At 40.4% G+C, this 26,347-nt stretch overlaps 1 protein-coding gene across 8 annotated transcripts in view; it reads left to right on the forward strand.

Annotated features, from left to right (window-relative positions):
• ptk2aa (protein tyrosine kinase 2aa) overlaps positions 1 to 26,347 on the forward strand; it is a 64,779-nt gene that overhangs the window by 7,887 nt on the left and 30,545 nt on the right. For 2 of the 8 annotated variants that reach the window (XM_065470755.1, XM_065470756.1), the window contains exons 1-7: positions 14,421 to 15,336; positions 17,658 to 17,902; positions 18,810 to 18,979; positions 20,462 to 20,549; positions 20,792 to 20,871; positions 21,214 to 21,276; positions 24,121 to 24,175. In XM_065470755.1, the coding sequence (XP_065326827.1) occupies positions 15,213 to 15,336; positions 17,658 to 17,902; positions 18,810 to 18,979; positions 20,462 to 20,549; positions 20,792 to 20,871; positions 21,214 to 21,276; positions 24,121 to 24,175 (825 nt within the window). In that variant the 5' untranslated portion in view covers positions 14,421 to 15,212. Of the gene's footprint in view, positions 1 to 2,798; positions 3,108 to 10,335; positions 10,363 to 14,419; positions 15,337 to 17,657; positions 17,903 to 18,809; positions 18,980 to 20,461; positions 20,550 to 20,791; positions 20,872 to 21,213; positions 21,277 to 24,120; positions 24,176 to 26,347 lie in introns of those variants that run through there. The other 6 variants (XM_065470757.1, XM_065470758.1, XM_065470761.1 and 3 more) reach the window with 5 other exon arrangements.

Here is a 26,347-nt window from a genome sequence, read left to right on the forward strand (position 1 = left end):
GTGGGCTATGACTGGTCATTTATAATTAATAGATTTCAAAAGAAATAATTCTACTGAATTTTTTTTACATTTTAAAAAATTAAAATTGGTGTGAACATATAATTTTAAAGGTTGCCAATCAAATCATAATGTGATTTGATTATCTAACAGTAACGTTGTAGCATTAAACACGTTTCGAGTGGCTGACAGTTGCATTGGATCTTAAAAAGTTCTCGTAACATTTCAGCATATGGACTACAAGCAAAGCAACATATCTAAAATATAGTTCCAAACACATGATGCAAACCCATTAATTCAGTAAACGAAATAATTCATAATATAAAAATATAAAATACATGAGAGGTGAGAAAGTTGAAGCCTGAAATGCCAACATGTGAGCACTGCCACAGTTAGCTGAATAGCATTATGTATTGGATAACATCTACAGTCTACTCACTTCATCAAATAACAACTTGCGATTTAATGAAAACATTTTAATTGCCTGACCTTTTACACACAGGACAAATTAATGCGTTGTATCAGCAGTTTAGGTAGACCACACCATAAAGGCTAGCTAGTTATGAGCCGAACTAGAGTAAAAACAGCCTACAACAAGTAGTCTCCATATTATAGTTTGAAACTATATAACTGGAAAGATAGCGCTCTGGGCTTTTTAAAACTCTGGTATCTTGCAGTTATGTGTTACACCTGCAAGATAAGATCTGTAACACATCAGTCACACTAACATTTATCCAAACCGTGAGAGGCCGTTTTGTTGTCTGTTGCTTATCTTTCTATTGAAGATCGAGCTTCCTTTGTTGTTGTTTGTTATTTTGGAAAAGTGGAACCACGGTGGCAGTAGAAAAAGGTGACCTGCTGTTAGAACCCGTGTTTTATTTTTACGTGGATGGCTGCGAAAATGTTGGTCACCTTGGTGAGAGGGAACACGGCAAAGAAAAGACGATCCCTTGGACAATATATTGGGTGGAAATATCAGGTCCTGACATTTTTATGGTTGTTACTTTGATACCTATCATCTATCACAGTCAGGTGGTTTTAATGTCGAGGCGTTTATCTGTTTGTATGACAGGTTATTTGAAAATGCATTGCCACTAGAGGGTGATGTTAGCACACCTCCTCTCAAAGAAAGGAAGCCTGCACTGAGCAAGCCAGAAAGATGTAAGGACCGAGCTTAGAGCCACCTTCTAAATGAGAGTCAGAGCAGGGCTGTGTGTGTGTGTGTGTCTTTGTGTGACATCTTGGCCCACTAATCCAGTGGCCCATTAATCTGCTTTACTCCTGAGCAACTCTCGTCTTGTCTGCCCGCCTGTTTGCTTGATTTTGTGTGTGCGCGTGTGTGAGAGCTTGACTCTGCCACGGTTCATAGACTTTGCTGAGTGTCCAGTGTGACAATATACTGTGACATAGTGGATTTAATATTAAGGATCAGTGATAATCTCTTTTGATTTCATGGCACTTGGAGCGCATTTTCTGGAAAACAGCCATATATAGAGAAGTTCCAGGGACCAGATTTCTGCTTCACTTCTGATGTTCATGCTTGCACAAACTTACTAAGCTTGACATCTTTTATAGCCCTGAGTAGTTTAACTTCAAGCAATGTCTCTTTGAGTCTGCAAATAAATGGCATGTCCCGAGACAGCAGACTATTGCAAGCGTGGCTGTTTGATTATAGCACTTGACATTGTTATTACTGATTCAGATGTTTTGAGGTGCTTCATCACGCTGCGTATCTGGCAGAAAATCAAGTGCAAATACGTAAAATCTTAAAATTAAAGCAGATTTCCATGATTATTAGTTGTAAAGCCTAAAGCCCCAATTACACTTTCTGCTCCACATGATTAAAATTTTATCATCTGCCAAGATCTGTGAGGGTTTGCGAGTGCCAACAAATATGTGAGCGCAGGTTTTTGCAGACACGTACTGTATCAAAGTTTAAACACAATCCCGCATGTCTCTTGTCCATGTTTTTGGGTGTAAGGGCGACGTAGGATCAGTGATGTCGGGATACAAATAACCTGATAGAAAATCTCAAGGAACTACCAAAAAATAAGCGCATCTTTTCAACTTATAATCGCAAAACTTTAATATCACATTTAACGTATTAGTGTTTGTTCTCCTTTGCTATTATGCCAGTTTGATTTATGAAGTAATCAGTTGGCTTAAGCCCACTCGGATGAGGAGGTGGCTTCATACTCCTCGATGTCTCTGCGTGGAAGTTGATTACAGTATAATTGGATTAAATGTGTAAAGTTGGTGGAACAACTGACTGCAAGTCCCTGTGTCTCTTTTTTTTTCTGTTCCAAAGATGGATGATTTCTGCGGGACGGTGTCGAGCTGAAAACATTACATTATGACTAATTGAGTAACACCACAGGAGGGGGGCATGTGTGTGACAGAGGCAGAATAGCCAAAGGGAAAACAATGTGCACACATTCATATTCATTTCTCTCTTATGTCATTCTCAGCTGTGTCTTTTTGCAATTATCTTTTTTTCAGTTTGTTCTTATTGATATTTCTGCAAGGTTTTCTCTCATTTTACTCCTTTTTTTTTTGTTCATGTCGTCTTGCAGTTATTACATCATTTCTTATGTCTTTCCCTCCTCACTTGTTTTGCTTCTATCTCCTGTACATCTGGCTCCCTCTCTCCCCCCTCCTTCACTCTCCTGGGGACAAAGACACCCACGTCTCCTCCTCCTTCCTTCTTTTCTCTCTTCCGTCTCCCTCCCCCCTTTCACATCCATAGGCTGCCTACTGCTCCGCTTTCCCTCCCTCCTTTGGTTCTTCCCTCCACTCGAGTCCCACTCCTCGTGCTGCTTGCTGTGTATCTGTGTGTGTCAGTGTAGTAGAGGTTTGTAGTAGAGGGGGGAGGCGGAGGCTGTGAGCTTAAGTCGGCATTATCCATCATTACAGAGTTAGCTGGCTAGCACAGCGCTAGCCCAAAGACCACAGAAGCTGGGGATATTGGCTTTTCCCAATTTAGCTGTCCTTTAGAGGAAGATTGGAGCTCTTCTCTTCTCTTCTCTTCTCTTCTCTTCTCTTCTCTTCTCTTCTCTTCTCTTCTCTTCTCTTCTCTTCTCTCTTCTATTAAATGGAAGGACTATACCATGGTAAGGCTTTTAACATGCTGTTGTATGCAAATTCCTTTTTTCTTTCTGTGTTAAACCATTATATGCATGCATGTTTATCCATATCTAAGAACTTTTTAGGCATTGACTGCCTAAAAAGTTGAAGTAGTTGTGGATTTGTGTATGTGTGTGGTCACTATCGCATTCAAACACACAGTGTCGGAGAGGTGTAGTTCTTTTGGTTTCTTGCTGTCATTACTTTGAATAACTATTACCAACAATAATTTTTAGTTTATAAGTGCGGTTTTCTGCTGGTTGTAATAAATATAATGATAAAGACGAGCAGAGGAGGGGCTGTAAAGAACAATTTAGTGGTTGATATTGGTTTGGGTCTGGAGCAGGTTCTACTAATGTGAAGGTTAGTGGTTCAATCCCTGGTTCCGCTGGTCTGCATGTCTGCATACGTTGGTGTGTTTGTAATAGATATACACAGTGTTCAGAAGAAAGTGCTGTGCGAATGTGGCATGGAAACTGGTTTGAAAAGTGTTATATAAGTACTAGTGCACTACTAAATGACGATGAGCAGGAAGAGGGCGGAAAACCTGTGAATACACATGCTTACTTATTTACAGTCGAGCTGAGGCAATTAGTTTAGTTCAATTAATCAGATTAATTGCTCAAATTGTTCAACAAAATCATGAGCATTTGTTGGGTTTCAGATACTCAACTGTCTCACTCACACACACACACACACACACACACACACACACACAGAGATTTGAACAAAACAAAATATTTCAGGGTATTATTTTTGAGCACTAAATTGAAGATTGATTGATGATGATTGCTATCTTTGTGCAGTCCTATTCGAAACCCTATTCATTAAATAATCTTCTCTCTTATCCACCTAAGTGTGTGGTTTTTTTTGTATGTAGGAGGCTTCAACTTCAACTGTGTGTGTGTGTGTGTGTGTGTGTGTGTGTGTGTGTGTGTGTGTGTGGGAGGAAGGCAGTACGTGTTAGATATGTGCGTCAAATTGATGGTTTGTGTTTGAATACACGTGTGCATCCCAACATAGTTCCCACTGCAGGCCACGTGGCTTCGTGTAGGTGTTGGTGTGTATTTGTGTAAGTGTTCTCTGCCTGTTTGTGTATTCTGTGTGCACATGTTGGCATGAACTAACAAGCCCCCTGCAGCGTTTTGTTTCTGGGTTAGATCATCTATATTTTAGTGTGTATTAAACATGTTGATCTGTGCTTATAGTGGATGGAAATTCTTCTAGAGAGGTATAGCTAACAACTTCCCTCCTTCACACGTTCATGGAAAATACATGCAAGTAAGGCGCTGCTCCTTCATCTGCGTTAACATTAAAGAAGCTGAGCTGGCGATCACTTACCTGGTAGAGTCACAAATTAGTGTGTTTTATTTGTACAGTACATCCAGAAACAAGTTTGACCCATGTCGTCTAATCTGGCATCCTTTGGATAACGAAAAACTTCAATCAAAAAGATGAAATGTTGGATTGAAACTGTTAATAATGGATATGTAGTTAATTATACATGTTAAGACGCTGGTGCACGCTCTGGTACAAATTGTACCATCTAACGATCATTAAGTAGAGCCACTAAAGCGCTTGGACTCATTGGCCAATCAGAAATGAGAATTCATTTTTAGCCTTCCTCCTAGACAAGATAAAAGGCACATTCAGTATTTAATGGAAAGTGTGATTTTTGCCTTATTCAGAAACATGATTGTCTCTGGTTAAGCAAATGTAGTTATGTTTCACCCACAGCTGGGACTGCACTATAAACTGGGTATTTTTGTCAGATTTGTTTGGTTGTTTATTAAATAACACATGCAACCCTGGCGCCATTTAAAGATTATTTTGAAGCTCTCGCTATCTCACCGGTTCACACGCCCTAAATCTGTTGATTTGAATTACGCATAGCGTATCTGTTCTGAGCGTGATACATTTAACATGCCGCTCCAGTAAGCCAGTTAGCTTTATCAGTGCACCTGAACGATACACACTTGAGTGAATGTGTGCGCTTTTGCAGATAAATGTGTGCGAGCAGTGATGCGTTAACGTGGCCTTATTATGTTTCATGCGTGTGGGGCTTATCTTGAGTTTGCCTCATCTCTCTGTGTGTGTGTGTGTGTGTGTGTGTGTGTGTGTGTGTGTGTGTGTGTGTGTGTGTGCGCAATGGATTTGACTTTGAATAATTGTCTGATGTTTATCTAAATGTGAATAATGACATAAGAAAATATGTGTGTTTCTGATAGAACACAGAAACCTTTACTGATATTCTTCACATGTCTATATATTTATTTATGTATTTCAACTAGAACTGTAACTAAACTGAGTCATGAAAGACATCGACTGAGTGTCTAGCGCATATAAAGATGTCTCCATTATGTAAAACACACCATAGTTCTCCGTCAGAGCCAAAACTGTGCTTAGATCCTACTACAAGGCATTTTAAAGACCAAAAGCGGTGTTTTTAAAAAAATATGTGTGTGTGTTTATGTGTTCCTGTGCATTTGTGTCTGAGTGGCAGGTGTGATTGGTGCCTCAGGCGTTGTTGTTGCATCGTAAGACTGCACGCTCCAGTAACACCCCATTGTCCAGAGAGTTTCAAGCATACACACTCACACACACAACATATATACACACACTGCATCTGAGACACCTGCCAGCACAGCTTGAAGGTTAACCATTAGACACCAAGCAATGAGGCAGAACAGCTGACTGTTCTCCTCGGGTTTTTTCCTCTTCTGTAAGTCCTGCAGGATTGTCTCTTCAACCTTTTTATCCATCTCGGCATGTTTTATTTTATCTGCTTTTCCATCTAGGGTCACTGGGGTCTGGAGCCTATTCCAGCTAACATTGAGCGAGCCAATTTAGAGTCACTAATTAACTTAACATGCATGACTGTGGACTGTGGGAGGCAACCGGAGCACACAAGAATACTCACGTAGGCACAGGGAGCACATGCCACCTCCACACATAAAGGATCAAACCAGCCAGCAGGTCTGAACCAAGAACCTCCTCGTTGTTAGGTGACGGTGTTTAAACTGCACCTCCCTGCTGCCCCCATTCTTTGGAGTTTAAGGAGACTTTACTTATTCTGCTGTGCTTTCTAGACCTACAAACGCACGTTTTCACACAAATTTGCACGTACACTGAGAGCTTGTCAGCACAAGAATTAAGAAAGAAAATTATAGTTATGATTGTTACATTCTCCCAAAAGTTCAGGAGATGTTAGGAAAATAAAAGTGCTCTAGGGGAAAATCTATGGCTTAAGCAAATAAGACAACAGCTATCAGGTCAAGATGTGACAAATGGAAGATATTGTGGCGACTGTCCAGTTCAGTGGTGATAAGCAAAAGGCCTAGCTGCTTTTTATTCTTCCTGCTTTTGTGTAAAAACAATGCAGAACAGTTCTTAACGCAGTTGTATTCAAGAAACGAAAGTGAATTTGAATAATCTAACAAAGTTTTAGCATAAGAGCCTAAACACATTCTTAAATTCACATAAATCACAATGAAATTTGGTGTAACTTTCCTTGAATCCATTCATTAGCTCAGTAATGATATATGTCAGATTGTTTTATTGTACATATTCAAACATCATGTCACTGTAAGCTCAACAGCCATATGTAACAATACAAATTTTAATGTTAAATATACCTGAGAGGTCATAATGTCATCATTAGGTGAAAAGAACTGCTGATGATGTGAAGTGAGATGATATTTTTTTTAACTTCAAAGTGATTGATTGAAGCGACTTCCAGTTACAGCGCAGGATAACAGTGATTGACCTATGAAAGGCTAATAAGTAGACTAGAGGATTACCTAGGCAACTAGCCATCAGTGACAGTAATGTGCAGTAAGCGAATTTCTTCCTCTATGGATGGAGTTTAACTCCAAGAGACTCCAAGGCACTGGTGCTGTTAGTAAAAGCCCAGATATTTCTGGTTAGCACTTCCATGTTGGATTGTGTTATACTACAAGATAGCACAGTGTGGGTCGCGTGCTGAGTCCAGCTGAATGAGTGATACCTTGATTTGGTCAAACTTTTAAATTGAATGGCCTCAAATAAAAACAGGAAATAAAATAAAGACTGTAGGTTTTTATTAACAGCTTAACTTAGAGAAGCTGCTAAGCTGCTGTTACCAATAAAAGGAACAAAAAAAGCTTGAGACCTGAGAGAGAGGATAAGTTAACTAGTCAATCCAAATAAAAAACAATAAAATAAAAAAAGGAACACAAAGCACACACTCCTTCACCCAGAGTGGTAAACATCAATAATCACACAGCCCAAACACTGCTTCAAGAAAGACATTCTGGCTTCGGCCTCCGCCTCGTCCCTCACATTTACTCCTAAGGCTCATTGCTGAGTGGAGTCAGCTGTGCACAAAATGCTGCCTCCACAGAAATAGAGGTGGTACCTGAAACGGGAGGGAGAGAGGGCAGCACCACACACCCACACAGCAAAACACAGCAGACCTGCTGTAGCTGTAACAGTAATGGCAAAACTCAATATTTTGTGCTAAATTCAATTTCATAAACATGATAGTAAGTGGCTTTTGACCAGAAGAGTGTTACAGTTTCCTTTTTTTTAAAAACAGTTTGTCTAATGCTTAAGCAAAGAAACAAAAGCAAACCCCTCCTCTCTCGCTCTCTGACCTCTTAAACTATGAATTTTAACTTTAACCACTGATCTGAGACCAGTAGTCAGACAGACATTGCACAGCAGACTCTCTCATGATTGTTCAGTCTAATTGCAGCTCCTTAAAAACCTGTGGTTAACATGCAATTATCCGCTGTTTGAAGACATGGAGATGGTGCTTGTGTGTCTGTGCTTGGAAATGCCCGTCTATAAAGGTGTGAGCTGGTAGTTTGTGACTGCACATTTCATGTTTGGGTTTTTGGGCTTCTAGTGTAATACCAACCGGCAAGGAGCATACACATCAGTCTGCCAATGTGCGGGGGAAGACAGTTGTGTTGTTATTTGGGTGTGATTTAAATTCTTTAAACTGTATTAAATTGTATGCCATGGATTACAAAAAAGCCTTTTCTTTCTAAGCCAAAAAAGCACGACGGATGAAAAGGGAGTCTCACGATTACAATTTGTTGTTCCAGCATTTCAGGTGCTGTCTCATCTTGTTTCTAAGCCCTGAAAAGACCACTGTCTCCTATGGAGTCAAATGCAGACTGCAGCAATGCCAGCATTGTTGTGGATCTCAGACTACATAGCACTTAACCTTCCCTGCGCTCTTAACAGAGAGACATTGAGAAGCAAATGGAGCTGGCGTGGAGCGCTGATAGCATCCAGGGGACAGATGGTGCCTATAGGTTTCAGGTCTATCTAGAGGTCATTATAGGGACTATAAAACAGACTATACCATCATGAACTGGTCTATATCAGTTTACTCTGGTCTGTATTAGACACCCAGGATTAAGTTAACCCATTTATCATGGTGTGATATAATAATGGTTGTCTTTGATTTTCAAAGGGTGATACTTTGCAGATGAGGTGATTAGATAAAATATACGTGCCTGCAGCTTGAGGTGGGCTCTGTTCTGGCTTCCCCGCTGTTTGGGTCAAGAGGACATAGTATTGTAGGGTCTTTACCTTACAATATAAAGCGCCTTGAGGCAACTGCTGTTCTGATTTGGCGCTATATAAATGAAACTGAATTAAATTGGAGAGGAATGAAGTTTCCTAGAATTACATTATCAGTGAAAGCACTGCCATGATGTTATCTAATATATCATGGTGCAATTTGATATGTCTGGATCTTCCCATGATAAGGTCATGTTTGTTTTATTGTGCAGTGCTATAGAATCACACACAGACCTCAGTTTATTGCAAATATTAATAATGGAAAACTGATTATTAATGTTGCCTCTGCTGAAGGTAATACGCTGACAATTTTGCAATTAGAGTCATATTGCAGGTGGTCACCGGTGAGTTATTTGAATCTGTTTATTACCATCACCACTATAGATGCACACATTCATAAACAGTACTATGAGGGTTTCATGTTACACAGCATTTCGATAGCACACCCACCATGAGTCACCTTGATGGCATTTCTTTCTTTGTGTAGGTTTTCTTCCAGCCATTACTTACATCATCTATGTTGACAGCCCCTGCAGTCGGCCTGTGGGTGCGTGTTTACCCAGTATTTTTGTGTAGATCAGGGTTTCCAAAGCACTTAGGCACTTATCCTTTTGCCCTCCACTACATGCAGCCCTATCATTGCTGTGACTCGGTGTCATGTTCCCAAAAGGCTTCTCCTAGACTTCCTGTGGGTGTGTGGGGACCTATAGAGTACAGTAATAAGAGTGGGACTGATACTTTTGCTTTGAGCCTGCTCGGCAGGATTTACCATTGAACCATTGCTAAATGTGTTGTCAAGTCACATACCTTGTGTGTTTTAATGCATGAAAAATAAGGTGGCTTTATTATGCTTGCCAGGTTTTAAAAAAACCCTCCAAAAAAACATTTACCTGAGAAGCTTTGTTTTGCTTGATTAGTCTGACCAACTGTGTCTCCTCCTAACCACAGTCTGAATCCAGCCAGGACTTAAATTTCCTCCTGCACAATTAAAACAAAACAAACCAAAACATTAGTCTGACCTTTAGCTCTTAGAAGCTAGTATTATGGTTTTCTGAATGTACACATAAATGTCTATGTGAGAGGGGTTATGGGAAACTGGCAGTTTCAGAGAAGAAGCTAAATAGAAGCAGCTAAACTCTGCAGCCATTGTATGTTTTATTGGAGCCTCCAATCAAAGGCAAAAAAGGTTAAATCATGGCCTGTAACATCCTGGTTTCACAGCTGCCTGATCACGGTGAACAATAACCCCGCTCTGTGGCGTTTCCCCACTTTAGGTCTTTCACATGTTTAAACAATGAAGCTTCAGCCTATAAGGAGCGAGGGTAAATCTTGTCACAAAGGGGGTATCGATTGGTAAAAACAATCTGTCAATGTCTCAGTGAAAACTAAGTGTGTGTGCGTGCGTGTGCTACAAAACAGGGGACTGATTGATTTCTAATCTATTTAACTTGACACATTGTGGAGCAATACGTCCGCTCTGCAATTCACAGCCTGTAAGTAATCGAGTTGCGGACACCTACTGTGGGAATTAACTCAATAAAGTTCTGTTTAAGTTTTGAACAGACTTGATCATTTCTTTGTCCAAATCTCATATAATTTAACAAACTGGCTAACTCTGTTATTTCTCCATTTGTCTTTCAGATATTTCCAGGATTGCCTACTACACAGGTAAGTGGGTGACCCACAGTTGCCATAGAAATAGCAATTGGATAACATCAATTTAACCTAAGATATTGCTTTTAAGTTGCCTCTCAGTTTTTATTATTATTTACTCAAAGATAACATTTAACATGTGTTATCTGTATTATTTTATTCCCAAAAAGTAATGGCAGTGGGAATGTTATTATATGATATGACGATAAAATATATATTATATCATCATATCTTATTTATATTTCCCTATTTGTGGTCTACACAGTTATTTATTCAGAAAACAGAAACATGGCAGCCTATTATAGGCATCCTTGAAGGAAGTGCACAAATATACATCGTCAGACTCTGTGCTTCTGCTAATGAACAGCTGAACTAGTAGCAAGTGCTTATTTGAGTCATGTTTGTGATTGTGTAAGACAATTAAAGAAGACAGAAAACAGAGGGGGACTATTTATCTGTGCGTTTGTGTCGACATGTTGGCCTCGTTAGTGAGCAGGAGTGAGAAAGAGAGTGAGAGCCTGTGTGTCTAATTAGAATATTCACACTGCAGACAGAAAACTTGAAACAACAACCCGAGGGTCAGGCTGCACGACTGTGGCCAAAATGATTATCAAGATTATTGTGCTCAGTATTAGTACCCCGATTATCTATCATGAGTTTTTGTTGATTTATAGCGACTAAAACATTTTCATTGCACTGTCAACATAAAATTAGTCCTCCTTATTCACCTAAATGTAATGTATCGTGTAGAAGGAAAAAAATAAATAATTAAAAAAAACAAAATTAAATCAACAACTCTCTGCTTTCGTTTTTATATTTGTTTATATTTTTGATAATCGAAACTTCTTATAAGTTTCTATTAAAGTATTTATTCACTGGACCTAAGTACATGTCCTATCTTTACATTTTCCTGAAGTCTCAGTTGCTCAGCGTGTTTGTTAGAGACATCTTTGTGCAGATGCAACTGTGTTCATGATTTCGGTGCGTCTTTGTGAGCTGGATGGATGCACTGCTGCGCTGGACAGATTTTTATGAATATCTGAGTTGACATTGGAAGATTCATGTTCGCAACCACTGCATGTTTTTCTTGCCTTCATGCATTTGGTATACTGGAGTTAGTGCTGTGTTTTGATTTTGTTGAACAAGTTAAGTTGTGATGCTTTATGGTGTAGGCTCTACGGCGCTCTTTGCATGCGATTTGTTCCTAGTTAACATGACTTGTGCTAAATCTGAAGGCAATAATCCGCTTCCATGGACAAGCTCTTCACCTTCTGCAGTGTTTAGTTTTGACAGTCTGCTATTTGTTATTCCAGAAAAATACAAGCTGCGCGGTGCAGGGAACAGCTGCGATTGGCAGATGCAGGCATGTCGTCAGGCAAAGATTTAGGGAGCGCTTTATTTGCTTTTCCTTGGTTTGCTTTTGTGGAGCACGTATTTTCAGTATCGGTCGAATATGTTCATTTAATTCTGGGAGGCCAAAATCACAAACAAGATTAAAAATTCAATTAATTGTGCGGGCCTACCTGAGGACTTACTGCAGATTAATGCTGCGTGTCCACAAGCTACACAATTAGCTCTTTATCTGGCTTTTAATCCCCTCCACTTATCATCTAGACGAATTAATTTATCAGATGATGTTACTTTTTGTTTCTGAAAGCACCGACGTTTTTGTGACGTGTTCAGAGCTTCCTTCTGGAGTATAGCTTAACAATACTCATGGCCAGGTGTGAGGAAGTAAGAAAAAATGAAAAGGAAGAAGAGTTGGTTGGACCGGATGTTTTTAGAATGACACCAGTGTCTTGTGTTTTATTTTAACAAAAAATATACCTGGGTAATAACCCAGGTATATTTTTTTGAACATTTTATTCATGCTCTAATATCGGTGTAATATTCTAATTAGTCTAATCATTAAGTCACCTTATTTTGTGTTTGACAGACAGACGTCTGTAGTACTGCCTAATAACTGCACTACAGATGAAGAGGGGGAGCTTAAACATTGTAAAGAGTTAATGAGCTGTGACAAAGTAAAAGATTGTGTGGAGATTGCAAGCAGAAAACAATGTGTGTTTAATTCATGAGGTATGTTCTAACATGTTTGAAATTCAGAAAGCTCTTCACCTTCAAGGCATCGAAACAAACACGCTGATTGTTCACTAATTAAACATCACCACATCAAAGTGGATAGTGCAGATCTGAGGTTTACCTGCTGCTTTCAAATGTTATTTACATTAAGTAGGTAGTGGGTGCTGTGCTTCCCTCCTGTGCTTAAAAAACATGTTCATAAGCACACAGCACAATACGAACAGAGACTTTGGCTCAGGCCCAAAAGGCTCTTCCCATTCACAGCAACATCCGGCCCCCTGACAAAAGGCTTTCAATAGTCCACACACCCACACCCACATCCACACTCTAACCCCCTTTCCCATTTTCATAACAATGGCCTATGCCTGAGATGGGCCGCAAATTATAGGAAACTCACACGTGCACACACATATGCACACCCAAATGGCTGCTCGGTTAAGCAGCTTTGGGACTTGGTGGCGAAATCTTAAGTTTTAAGCTAATTTAAGATTTTGTGAACACTTGTGTGTTTTTAGTATTCAGGCCTGTTTTTGTTCTTCAGGTGAGATGTGTTCACACATAATTAACATTTAAAAAAAGTCCATAATTTGGATGTTTTTGTACAGCTAAACATTTTCTCCAGTGTTAGTACATTCACCCAGACTTTGCCAGCTGGGTATGTTTTCCATCTTGCTGGCTGTTCTGTAACACAATATTCATGCAGCATAATCTGCATGAAATCTCAAAGCCAGGGTAATATTTTGGGCACTGGCTTAGTGCCACATAAGTGACCACGTTTAGTTGAGCACAGCCTTTGTTAACCAGCTGTATCCCTAAGGTATACAGATGCAATACAAACATGGATACCTGATAATTAGTGCTATTTACCTAGAGACTAATGAAATGCTTGAATTTCACTCACCAAAACTTTTTGAATGAGCTGTAACTCACATCAGGCCATTTTATTTAGTGGATCATTTAATTACAAATGCTCCAAAACCAGTTGAGAGGTCCAGTTCAGTGACTTGAATTACTTAAGGTGAGGACCAGACCAAAATGGTGTTTTTTACTTGGTTATAAACATTTTAGTTCTCATGTAGTTTGGCTTTACGGAGGGAGATCTGCGGGGTCCGACTCGCTTTTAGAGCCAGCCTCAAGTGGCAGTTTTTGGCACCTCGACGCTGACTTAGTTTTTCAGCCAAGGTTGCCGCTTGGCTGAACATAGAAATTGAAAGCAGCACTAAACAAGCAGCCTGGTAGAGCTGGGTATGGGGACGCTTTATTAGGGACAGTTGGCGGGGGAGCTCTGTGTGTTTTCTGGCTGAGGGGCTTTTTGTACAGTGTGGAGTGTGATCTTCTGAAAACCTTGTGATTTAAAAGTGGGTTGATTTGCCATATTGGGTGCAGCTGCTAGTTTGCAAACTGGGAACAGTGTCGGTGGTGGAAGAAGGTTTTTTTTTCTTCTCTTTATAAAATAAATAACATATTTGTCTGAAAGAAGGAAGTGTGTTTTTTGTTGTTTGGCTGTAATGGTGGTTTATAAGAAATAGAGTTCAGGGTGATGTTGTGGTTGATTGAGCTTGCAAGACCCTGCATGAGTGAGGTCATGTATGCCATTATGAAACGACAGTATGAAAAGGACTTTAAATTCTGTTAATAAAGATATAGTTTCATTTTTTATTGAATTTAAGTAATATTTATCTCCTCTCTTCAGTAACACATGCATTATGCTTGCAAGGAGGACTTTCAGAGTTGTTCTAAGGGACTGCTCTTTTGAGCAGTGTTAATATTAGTTCAAGATGAGAACTGTTCTGAGGTCAGCTTGAGCTAAAGTGGGAGGGGTTATTGCATAGAGGGGACAGGATTAGCATATTAATAGTTTCTGGCTCCTCCTACTCCTCCAGCAGCCCTCTCTGGAGCGCTCTCATTCCCCACTCAACTTTCTTTCTGTTGCGTTGCTCTGTCCTCTTTTATTTCTCATTCACCTTAAAACAATTGCTGCATTTCTCTCTCTCTCTCTCTCTCTCTCTCTCTCTCTCTCTCTCGGTTTTGTTTTTTCTTGGTCGACCTTTTTCTCTTACTTTTGTTTCCAAGAGAAGATCTTTTTTTTTCTTTCTTACTTAGCACAGTAATTGCCTCTTGGTGTCTGACCACTAGCTAACTGAAGGTCCTCTGGATGAGCACTGTTCAGTTGGATTTTTGGCTTTAAACTTTTTGCTCCCTCTCAACAACTCGGGGGACTTCGCTGAATGAAATAAGCCGAATTCGAAAGCCTCCTGATACTTCCAAGGCAACTGTGTAACTATGGAGTGCAGGCATGGGGCAGAAATTGGGCAAAAAGCAAACAGTGTGTTGTCATCAGAGAGGGGCCGCTGAGGAGTGGACAGGAAAAAAAAGGAGGAGTGCAGCTTGTGGATGAAAGTAACTGTCTGTCTCTGGAGAGGTTTTTTTTTTGTGTTGTGGAGCTTTTGGATAACAGGAAAAGATTAAGAGAAGACGCATAAACAAGAAGAAACTTTCCCTGATTTTGTTTTTCTCTTGGATTTTTAAACTGCAGACAAATTGTCAGCAAACTACAAAGTATTCCTTTTTCTGGATTGCTTCTATTACCTCTTGCTTCTCTGCAGCTTTTGCCAAGGAGAAGCAAACTTTGTAATGAGAGACTTTTTGTTTTGTTTTTTCTTCGTCGGAGACGGCGTGCTTGTGTAAATTAGTGTTTGGATTATGAGAGGGTTTTCTTGCAGCTGTGTCAGGAGCTTAGTGTGTTTGTTTAACTCCTGCGGACGAGAACTTCACTGCATGTGATGCGTGGTTGTGAAGCTGCAGGTTGCCTGTCTGTCCTCGACGCGGACAGGCACAGGGAGGGAGAGACATGCGTTTCCATGGCGACAAGTGGCTGTAGCCCCTTCCCCATGTGTTGGGAGAGAGGTATGAATGAAATCTTCTTTCTGCATAGACTCCTCACGCTCACGGTGTGACATCTGACTCCATGGGAACTGCACTAGTGTACAGCCAAAGCTACTTGTGTGTGTGTGTGTGCGTGTTTGGGTGTGTGTGTGTGAGAAAGAGAAAGAGAGCTTAAGAGAGTTTTAATTTGTTGATGTGAAAGTCATCATCATTTGGGACTGGCAGATTAAGTTGGGATCACATTTTCTTACTGTAATCTATCACTCAACTCTTTCCAGTCTCTCTGTTTTGAGCTATCTCAGTGCGAGTGTGCGCCCGTGCCTGTGTGTGCACGCTCTCTCAGGTGTAATTACCTGCTAGCACATATCCATTTTCCTTTTTAATGGATGGGGAGAGGAGACACACAGGAGAAAGGGACGTTGAAAAATGGAGCATGAAAGAGATCTTGCTGTCTTTTCTCGGTTCCATGATGACAACAGCGTGCACACACACACGCTCTTATGTCGAGAAATTAGTCCTTCTCAGGCATTTCCAGATGGAGTTGCAATGAAATTCCAGGAAGTGCGTCTATGTCAGAACGTTTTATTCAGGAAAAATGGTGTCCTGCGATCCATTGTCTTCTCTGTGTTATAGGCACGGTTGCTTACATAATGAGCCTTGACCTTGACTGCACCTCTCTCTTTATTTCTCTCTCTGGTATCTTATTGTTCATTGTATTGTATCTCAGTGAAAAACAACACATGAAGAATAGATACTTGCAGCACACAGTTTGGAACAACGCAAGAGTCTAAGGAGTATGTGAGAACAAACATGCAACAAATGTAGCACATCTGTAGTTCAACAGGAGAGAGAAAGTGAAACGGTAGTGACTCCATTGACTATACAAATTAAAAATTACACATCACTGTCACTCGGTTATGTGTGCAAATGTTTGGACACTGTTACATTTTGTGGATCAAACAGTTATTTGTAGCCCTGCTTTGACTCAAAGTGGATTAAATTAAAAGTTACCATCTATGTGTCTTGGCTAGTTCTAAACTAAGTATTGTTATCATGCACTCACTGGAGTGAGTACAGGTACACCTTACTATTACTGGGTTACTTGGTTTGACCCCTTTTGCCTTCAAAACAGCTTAAATTCTTCGTGGCACAATTTCAACAACGTGTTTTAAAATTTCACACAGTTGCTTCAGATTTATTGGCTCTTGTTCCACCACATCCCAAAGGTGCTCTTTTGGATTTAGATCTGGTGACTGTGGAGGCCGTTTGAGCGCAGTGAACTCACTGTTTGAGATTATTTGAGCTTTGTGGGGTGGTGTTTTAACCTGCTGGAAGTAGCCATCAGAAGGTGGGTGCACTGTGGTCATAAAGGGATGGACATGTGTTGTCTAACCGGTACTTTGAAACAATCCCTCACACCATGACACCATCACCAGACCCAAAGATTGATACAAGGCAGGATGGATCCATGCTTTTGTGTTTAAAGCAAATTCTGACTCAGCAGCTGAAATCAGGACTCATCAGAACAGGAAATGCTTTTTATAAAAAATCTTCTCTTGTACAATTTTGGTGACACTGTGTGAATTAGATCCTCAGTTTCCTGTTCTTATACGGCAGGGTGGCACCAGGTGTGTCGCTGTAGCTCATCTGCTTCAGGCTTCAACATGTGGTTCATCCACCTCAAAGGAGTCTGACCATTCTCTTCTGACCTCTGAAATCAACAAGGCATTTTTGAAGGCGCCTAGAGAACTGCTGCTCACTGGATATTTTCTCTTTTTCTCTGTTTCTTGTGTGGGAACATCAGCAAATCAGGAGTTTCAGAGATATTTGAAGCAGCCTGTCCAGGACCAACAACCTTGTCGGATTCAAAGTCACTTAAATCATCTTTCTTCCTCATTCTGAGGATCAGTTTGAAATTTAGCAGGTTGCTTTGACCATGTCTACATGCCGAAATGCATTGGGTTGCTGCCAGTGACTGGCAGATTAGAAATTTGCATTAATAAGTAGTTTAACCGCTGTGCTTAACAAAGTGGTTTGGTTTGTCTACTTAAAATCAGGCTCACACACATTTGTGTTCTTGTACATATTAGGCTAATTACTCCACAAGTATCTACTGTCATGCGAGTGCCCTTGGTTGGACGTGTGAAACTAGACTAAATGTTAGACCCAGAGAATTATCATTATTCTGTTACAGAAAAAAAACAACTTTGGTTTTGTTTTTTTAATGGGAATCGATTGTAAAGATATTTTAAAATACTCAACTATCACAGGATTTGTTAAGTTTAATAATTAGATTACTCCTTATTTAATTAAAATCTGTTTTTCTCTCCTATGTCTCTCAGAATATGACAGACACCTAGCAGCGGCAGTGTCTGCAGGGAAAACCATGGCGACAGCCTACCTGGACCCCAACCTGAATCACACCCTCCTCGAAGGGGCCAAGTCCCGACTGAGTGCGGGGGGATCGGACCGAACCATGGCCGGCTCCGTGGACAGGGTTCTGAAAGTCTGCCATCACTTTGAGAGCAACACAGAAAATAGCTGCTGGTCTTCCAATATAAGATACGGTGATGCAACCGATGTCAGGGTAAGATGCTTTTTTTGTATGGTGTCACAATATTAGGGGCATTTTACCATTAACTGAGACCCACAACATTTATTTAGAGTAAGAAATAGCCTTCACAGCAATAATACTCGGTGCTCATAACTCTCTCAGGTCAAAATGTGACAGTTGTCACTCAGGAGTACTTTTAAATTACTTTTTCTTTTCTTTTTTTTGTGCCATTTGTCCTCATCTCAACGTCCTAGCTGTCGGCACTGTTAAAACAGGCCCAAACGCACTGAGAGAATTTTGCTTGCTAATGCATGTCACCTCAGGGCACCATTTATGTGTGCGCGTGCTAGTGTAGGTTTACTTAGTAGGATGCTTTTAGATCCACCGCCATGACGTAGAAACTACCTAGCTCTGCTCAGATTTTAGTGGTCATACGTCACTGCCGATCTCCTCTGCTCTCCTTTCATCCCTCTCTACTTCAGTATCTAGGTCAGACCCCCCAGCGTTTTACATGGGAGCACACATGGCTCTGTGAGCATTATTGTGCGCGTGTGTTTGATGTCTGTCAAGTTGTTTGGGTGGGAATGTCGCGTTAAATCTCTTGAAGTCTCCGACACAAACTCACGCAGACATAAACTAAAAAATTGATGGTCTCATCCAAAATGTCAGGGAAACATTGGCTGAGTTAATAAAGTAAAGCTAGGCACATTGAATACATGTGTCTTCTTTTTTTTTTTTTTTTTTTTACCAAAAAGACACAACAAAAAGTTTTTTTTTATTTAAAATATATCAAACTTATACAGGTGTTTTTGGCACCCAGGGACAGCACAGACACATTAGAAAGTGACTGTAATTATGCTTATTTTACCTTCATAGACATGAAGTAATATTTGCACAGTCATCAGTCATTTTATTTCTCTTTTTTCCTCTTTGTCTGCAGGGGATCATCCAGAAGATTTTAGATATCAACAAAGTGCGCTGGACTTCATGTTTTGGCCTGCGGCTCAGTAACGGTCAATCCAAAGACCAAGTGCACTGGCTCCACCCAGATTTGGGCGTGTCCCACGTCAGAGAGAACTATGAACAAGCACGGCCAAATGAAGAGTGGAGGTGCAAGATGAAGCCTGTATTTGTAATGTTGTGATAAGAGCCACTACATTAAATTGCAAGCTAGACTGCTGTTATAAGCGACCAGACAGGATCCTCCTATTTTGGATGGGTCACATTTTTTTAATTACTGGGGGATAAACTCAGGTGGGGGAGTTTTAGCATCCCAGGGCCTTACTCACAAGTGAGGGGAAAGTAGAGCAGGAACCTGAGACAGATTATTGCATCTTTGATAGTGATGCAGATGCTGAGTGTGAAAGTGGCATTTTCACCTTACCAGTCAGTCTATATTCCTACCCTAACCTATGCCCATGAGGTCTGGGTAGTGAGTAAGACAATAAAATGAGAGGTGCTCAGTCAGCACTGGACTCAGAGTAGAGTTGGTAGAGTAGGCTGCCACCTATATGAGGTGTTTTGTGAATGTCCTACTCAGAGGAAAGCCTGGATTAGAACCAGGATACACTGGATACACTGGATACTGGATACTCTGTTGGCTGGCTTGGGAACACCTGCCTCTGGAAAGAGGTAGAGCAGGAGGCTGGTTCCAGGGAGGACTGGGTATCTCTGGTTAGACTATTTCTCCTTGACATGGCTACACAGCAGAAATGGATGAATAATTTGTGGGACTGTCTTCAGGATGGTTAAGAATTGTTCAGTAGTTTATGAATAAATATGTTAATACAAAGTTATGTCTAAACAGGCTTCTAACGTGTTTTGACATATTGTTTGCCATCATGTGTTTGGCTTGTTGTGTCAATTGTCCCTGTTTATGTCCAACAAAACCTAAACTATACACTAGGTAATCTAATTTAAAGTTTATAAAGTTTATAACCAGGACCTCATGAGGTAGATGAGTTTTAGATGCTTGCATCTCTTAAACAAGCCCCTTCCTGGAGGATGTTGAACTTGTAGGTTATGCTTTATAAACAGTTTCCTGCCTCGGTTAGACATGACTTATTTGGCCTTGTAAAGTCAGTAGTTCCAAAAACGGCTAGCTTCAGCAGTCTGCCGTATTGTATTTCGAAGCAGAAGTGATTTATTGCAACCGGCATCATGAAAAATTGCGTGACCCGTCTGTTGAATTGTGATGAGAGCCCTTGTGCGCACGGTGCTGTGTGGCTGTAAAGGCTGAGTAGTTTGGATGTTAATGCTCTGGTATACATTACCTTTATTGTGGCAGTCTTAGTGCTGATTCTATTGTGAGGTGGAGACCTTTTGCTCGGTGGACATAAAGAGGGAGACAGAAACAGATGCCTGCTTTGTGTGACTAAGTCAACAACTATCTCTCTGTCCGTTTCTGCTACACTGATTTTTACAAGCACTCCTCTCATTTGCATTCTTGCATCTTGTGCTTTTGTAATCTCCCTCCATCCCTTGCTGATTCTCCTCCTTCTGTTCACCCGCACATCTTTATATTCACATCACAAATAATCCTTACATTAGTGTAACGTAGTGACGTCTCTGTCTTCTTTCTCTCCTCCGTAGGTATGAGTTAAGAATCCGATATCTACCAAAGGGCTTTGTGCAGCAGTTTACAGAAGACAAACCTACTCTCAACTACTTCTACCACCAGGTACAAACACAAACAGATGCACAAGCACACAAGAGACACTCAGACACCCAAACATATTTCATTCCCTGCCAGCAGCTAGCACTAAGGCATATGGCACTACTAGAAGACACCCTGCAAGTGTGTTTTTCTTTGGATAATCTAGGTCAGCAGGATTGCCTGTATGTGTGTGTGAGCGAGATGACCCTCCATTTGTTGAGAAGTAAATGTCTTAATAAACACCTTTGCGTATTTGCATCTTCCAGGTGAAGAACGACTACATGACAGAAAACGGAGATCAAGTGGAACAAGATGTAGCTCTGAAACTGGGCTGTCTCGAAATTAGGTAACACAATGTAGTCCACTGCTTTTGTTTCCATTTCTTCACATGCAGATTGCTGTTTTTTCTTTTAATATCAAAGAATAAAAGGTTCAGTCCAAGTATTAAGCGCTCTGTTTTCTTTGTTGTTGCTGGACGAACAATTTAAAGTACAGTTTGAGTTGTTTTCTTCACCATTGCAGAATGCACAGTCTGTCTGCCCGTCAGCTACACTGATAATTCTTGCCAACATTAGTTGGAGTTTATTATTCATTGTGCAAAGCAACAGCAGTTTTTGCATTTTATTGAAAAAGAAAATGAAAAAAAAATGACCTCACTCTTTCTCTCTCCCACTGGATTCATTTCTAGGAGGTTTTTTAAAGAGATGAGAGGAAATGCCCTGGACAAGAAATCTAACTATGAACTACTGGAGTAAGTATTATCTTCATAAGCAAAGAGTTCCAGGAGCACAGTTCGGCTCCCAACCTCTCTGGTGCATCAGTCCGTCCTAATCTCATCATTTCTCTTCCTGGAAACATGTTTTGAAACACCGCTTTCAGAGCTACAGATCAGAAAAAGTAGCACAGTGTATCACTTTTTGGCAGAGGAAGTTTCTCTTGACTTGACTAGAAATCTGGATTAGTGCAAAAGAAATTGAATAGATTTTAGGAAGCGGGAATGTGAGCAACTGCAAATTGAAGCTGAGTATATTTCCAGTCCTTGTTGTTACATTTACGGGTATTAAAGAGGAAACTGTTCTATGTTTTTCACTCATGTTTTCTCAATGCGTTGTCCCACTGTGGGTTCTCTGAAAGATGGTTGAAGAATTTACAAAGTGAACTCTAAATGAGGCTTGGCACTAACTTGGTTTGACTCTAATGAGCTGTCCTCTTTCACTCATGTCTTTCTTTCTTTCTGCCCGTCAGCCTAACGAGCTCCCCAATTAATCCAGAGGAATGCTTTCTGTCTTTTCTTTGTCTCTTCTTCTCATTCTCTGTCTCTCTGCACCATGTTCACTTCCCCTATTTTTATCTGGTTTTCCTTCTGTGTTCTTCCTCTCTTTGTTTTGTCTCCATCGTTCCCTCGCTGCCTCTTTCAGTTGATTGGAAAAAGATGTTGTCTCATGCATATTTTAAACCAACAAGAGAGCGAGATGGAAAGAGCTACTAGGGCTTTGATACAGGAAGCTGACAGTTGGCCATCAGGACCTGCTGGGCCCTGTATGAGCATTAAGCGCCAAAAATGTATAATGCGCTTTGGGTAATGTATGGCGCGGTTGGCTCTAGTTGGCCCATGTTGGCCACCGTTTTCGATTGCTGGCAGAAAAGCCAGAGACTTTTGTTCAGCTTAAAAAAAAAGCTGTTCATCTTTTAATTAGAGGAGTTTTTCACCTCTGAGCTTCTTTTTCATCTTCCATTAGCAACATTATAACAAGAGAGATTTCTTATTTGTCACCATTTATGCCCAAGCAGAAATTCACATATTTTTGGAAACTTTACCCTTTATGTGTTTCCTTTTGTGCACATTTTCCCTATAAATTGTGCCAAGTATTCTATGGCTTGACCTGCAAGAGGTCTCTATATTGATTTTTTTCCTTACATATACAGTTGAGATCTGAGAGATCTTACATCTATCAATGGTCTTTGAAATTCTTCTACATCTTGATTCAAATCCACATGTGTAATTTGAATGCATTGGATGTAGTTGGAAAAGGCACACATCTGTCTTTAGGTTCTAACAGTTGGTGTCAGATGTCAGAAAACCAAGGCATGATGTGGAGATAAAATTGGTGAAGATCTGGTGAAAAACATAAGAATGCCCAAGAGCATGAAAGTCATCATCATTCCCAAATGAAAGATGTTTGGACCACCAAGGGCTGTCCTAGATCACACAAGGGCAGAATCCGGCCCCAGGGGCTGAAATGGCACCCAAACCCTCTTAGCATGGTTTGCTAGGGAAGCAAAAAAATCCCCCAAATAAATAAGAGGCTGAGTTATGCTCAGGAAATTCAAGGGAAATGACAGATGTGGGTCTTCAGTGCGGTTTGATTCAATTTCAAATTAGTGTATTTGATCGGTGGCCTCTGTGTGTGGCCATATGAGACAACTGCCAAGATGTAGGTAGGCTAATCTAGGTGAGGTGGTGTCGTTTTTACATGGAGTTTTCTTTTATGTTGGTTTTATTTTTAGTCATCAGTCATCAAATATGTGGCCTTCTGCTTATTTAATCTAAGTCAGTTTGGCTCGCTGGGGGGGAAAGAAAAGTTGGAAGTCATTATCCATCAAGGCCTGATGCAGTCATTGTAGCCAGAGGGGCTTTAACTCGATATTACTTTTTGATTGTTCTAACACATTACACAAATGTGAAAAATTGAGCAGGTCTGCACTGTAAACTCTGTTTGTTTTCTAAGTGTATCTAAAAAGACTGGCTGAAAATATTGGGCTTGTTCTTGTTAGCGTTTTCTCTCATTGGAGCCACAGAACATACAGTAATGTGCATGTAAACGGTCAGCTGGTTGCAGTTGGCTGTCTTCTTTGTGGAGTCCGAGCAGTGCTGTTTAATCAGTGGGCCTTTGTCAGGGCTTGTTCTCTGAGGTCAGCTTGATTATATAATTTCTGTCTGTGTATATTTCTTGTTGCTCCTGTGATGACATGTCTTTGATTTTGAGAGAACCGTTTTAGAGAGGAGTTTCTTTCATGGTCATTTTTTAAAAGAAGTTATGAAAAGTTTAACAATCTGGGAGAATTTCTGAAAGCTCTATTTTTATATTTTTAATCCCTGTTTCAGACTTTTTTATTTTAATTGTAATTTGACATTTGACCTTTATTGGGGAAACGGGAATAGGAAAAGGGTGATGCAAGCTTCCAGCCTTTCTCCCACTCTCTTCACTTGTCTTTTCTCCTGAGGGGTATGAGTCATTAGCCAACTTCCTGTTAAAGCTCTGCTCATTTTTCTTTGTCTCTGTGGTCACCCTCTATGCACTTCTTCCTGCAACTCTCTCTGCCTTCATTGGTTTTCTCCAACCCCATCTTTAAAGGAAAAGATGAGTAGTGCGCTGTAGTCAGCACTTAGTCATCGCTTTCGGTTTCTTGTCTTCTCTTGCCTGCCTGTTTAACTGTATCTGTCTGCGTCTGCTTTTGGCAATACCCCAGGAGAGGATGAAACACACTCATCTGAGATCAGATAAAGACAGAAGCGCTTGCCAATTAACATTCTTCTTTGTAATTACACCACGATAAACATTCTGATGTTTTCCTCCTGTCTTTCTTTTTTCAGGAAAGATGTTGGTTTGAGGCGTTTTTTCCCAAAAGACCTGCTGGATTCAGTTAAGGTGGGTTTCATGTCCATGTGGAGAGAGGTTGAGTTAAAAAACAAGGTCAAAATATTGATCTTGCAAACTTGGGGGCTTTACACACTGAAGGTCACAAATTTGTGCAAATATTTTTCAGAATTATTTTTCCGAACCAAACTCGATTTTTCAGATCCAAATAAACAGATCTGACCAATCAGACCGCTGCATTTGGCAAAAAGTAGCTCAAAACGTGCAATGGTACTGAATATACAATGATATTAAAAGTGTAAACTATTACTGATATACATCAGACACCCAGCTGACGTATATCAGCTGGGTGTCTTTTTTTTTTTTTTTTGAGGACAAATTTTGTGCACAAACCCAGTGTGTTTGGTGTGGATATTCGTTACACTGCAAGTCTGGATGTGAAATATTGTGTATTTCCACTGGTATCGGAGTGTAGTTTTATTAGCAGATTTCTAGTAGCTTCGTCTTAGATTTTTCTAATGTGTTATTTGATGTGTTATCAGACATTGTGAGGTCCAGCAGATTAAATGTGAAGCAAGCTAAGAAAATAGAGAAACATTAGAAAAACCTTCATAGATTATCAAATAATGTGATGAATGTTGTTTTTAACCACAAAGAATAATTTCTGCTAGGTTTACACTTGCTCAAGTATCGTATATATCCCAGTATACAGTTAAACAAGTAGTCAGCAGTTATTGAAACTACTACTGCGTACTGATGTGCTACTCAATGATTCAATGAGGGCAACTTACCAAAGTAACAGGAAAGTATGACATATTGTGTATTATAGTTACGGATTCCTGTTTCTTTGAGAAGACCTTTTGGTTGGCTGGTCGTATGTGGTGGTGGTGCTTCTTGCATATTGAGCAGTGTCTGCGTCAGTGATAAATTTACGGCACGTGTTTATGAGAGTGGTCTTGGTGTGTGTGTGTGTGTGTGTGTGTGTGTGTGTGTGTGAGTGAGAGAGTGTGAAAGGCCCGGTGACCCGAAAAGGTCTTGATGTCAGCAGGCGGGGAGACAGATGCTCTGCAGGAGAGAGAGAGACCGTGTCTGTTCATTCTGGTGTATGTGTGTGATGGGTATACATGACCCTCGGGTCATGTTTAAACCCACTTTCTCTCTCCAACAATGAAAAGGGAGGGGGAGGTGTCAATATACATCTCCTTCACCTCCCCTCCCCAAAAAAAAAAAGTCTGTCAAGCCTTGTTGACTCCTCTCTTCTCGTCTCTTTTTCTGCTCCTTTGGCAGACGTCACAACATTCACTCCCAAGAGGTCTGTTTTATAAGCCACGAAGAGGCGCACAGTGACACACATGTGCAGTCAAACATCAATAAATTGACTCGATTATAAATGTCTCGACAGATTATTTTATTGCAGTGTTTATAATTTCTGTGACCACCTGATCTGAATTGATGCATAGCTGAAAGAGAAGACTGTTTACTTCAGAGAGACGGAGAGAGCTGCACAAAAACAAACCAATCAACAGAAAATGAATCTCTGGCTAATTTAATACCTGGTAAATATTTTCAGTCTTATCCTCACTGTAAGAATGTTTCAATAAATCTTAGGGGGGGGGGACTACTTTCTGTTGAATAAATCAGTCACTTAGTAGAGGGGGAAAAATAGGGGAGATCTTAAAAAATACAGAAAAACATCAAAACACACAAAAATCCATAAAATATATGTAAGCTTGGTAAGTGGCTGCCGCGATTGGTCTTTTAAATACCGTTTTGTTTCTTGCAGATTAATCCCATTTTTGACTAGTGTTGCAGTTTTGTGTTTAATCATTTATATAATATGTACTGCCAGTTAAATGCAAGAGGAGCTGTGGCACACTCACATGCTGCACATTTGTGTTAGTGTTTGTGTGAAACACAGAGGGAGCGAGCACAGCTGCCATTTAGGTTTGTGTTGTTCACTCTGGTGAAAGAGAATGGTAGTCATTTAATGAGATTATTCTTCCTGAATGGACTCTACTCACTCACACACACACACACACACACACACACACACACACACACACACACACACACACACACACACACACTAAACCCAGAGCAGATGGCCGTGATAGTAAACAGTGACTGATGTTATAAAGAGCAGATTCTGTTCATTCACATTGACTGGCCGGGCAGCAGGTTTAGGAAAGCTGACCTCTGGGAGATTTGAAGATCAAAGTTGAC

This window comes from Pelmatolapia mariae, linkage group LG22, assembly GCF_036321145.2.
Source record: "Pelmatolapia mariae isolate MD_Pm_ZW linkage group LG22, Pm_UMD_F_2, whole genome shotgun sequence".
NCBI lineage: Eukaryota > Metazoa > Chordata > Actinopteri > Cichliformes > Cichlidae > Pelmatolapia > Pelmatolapia mariae.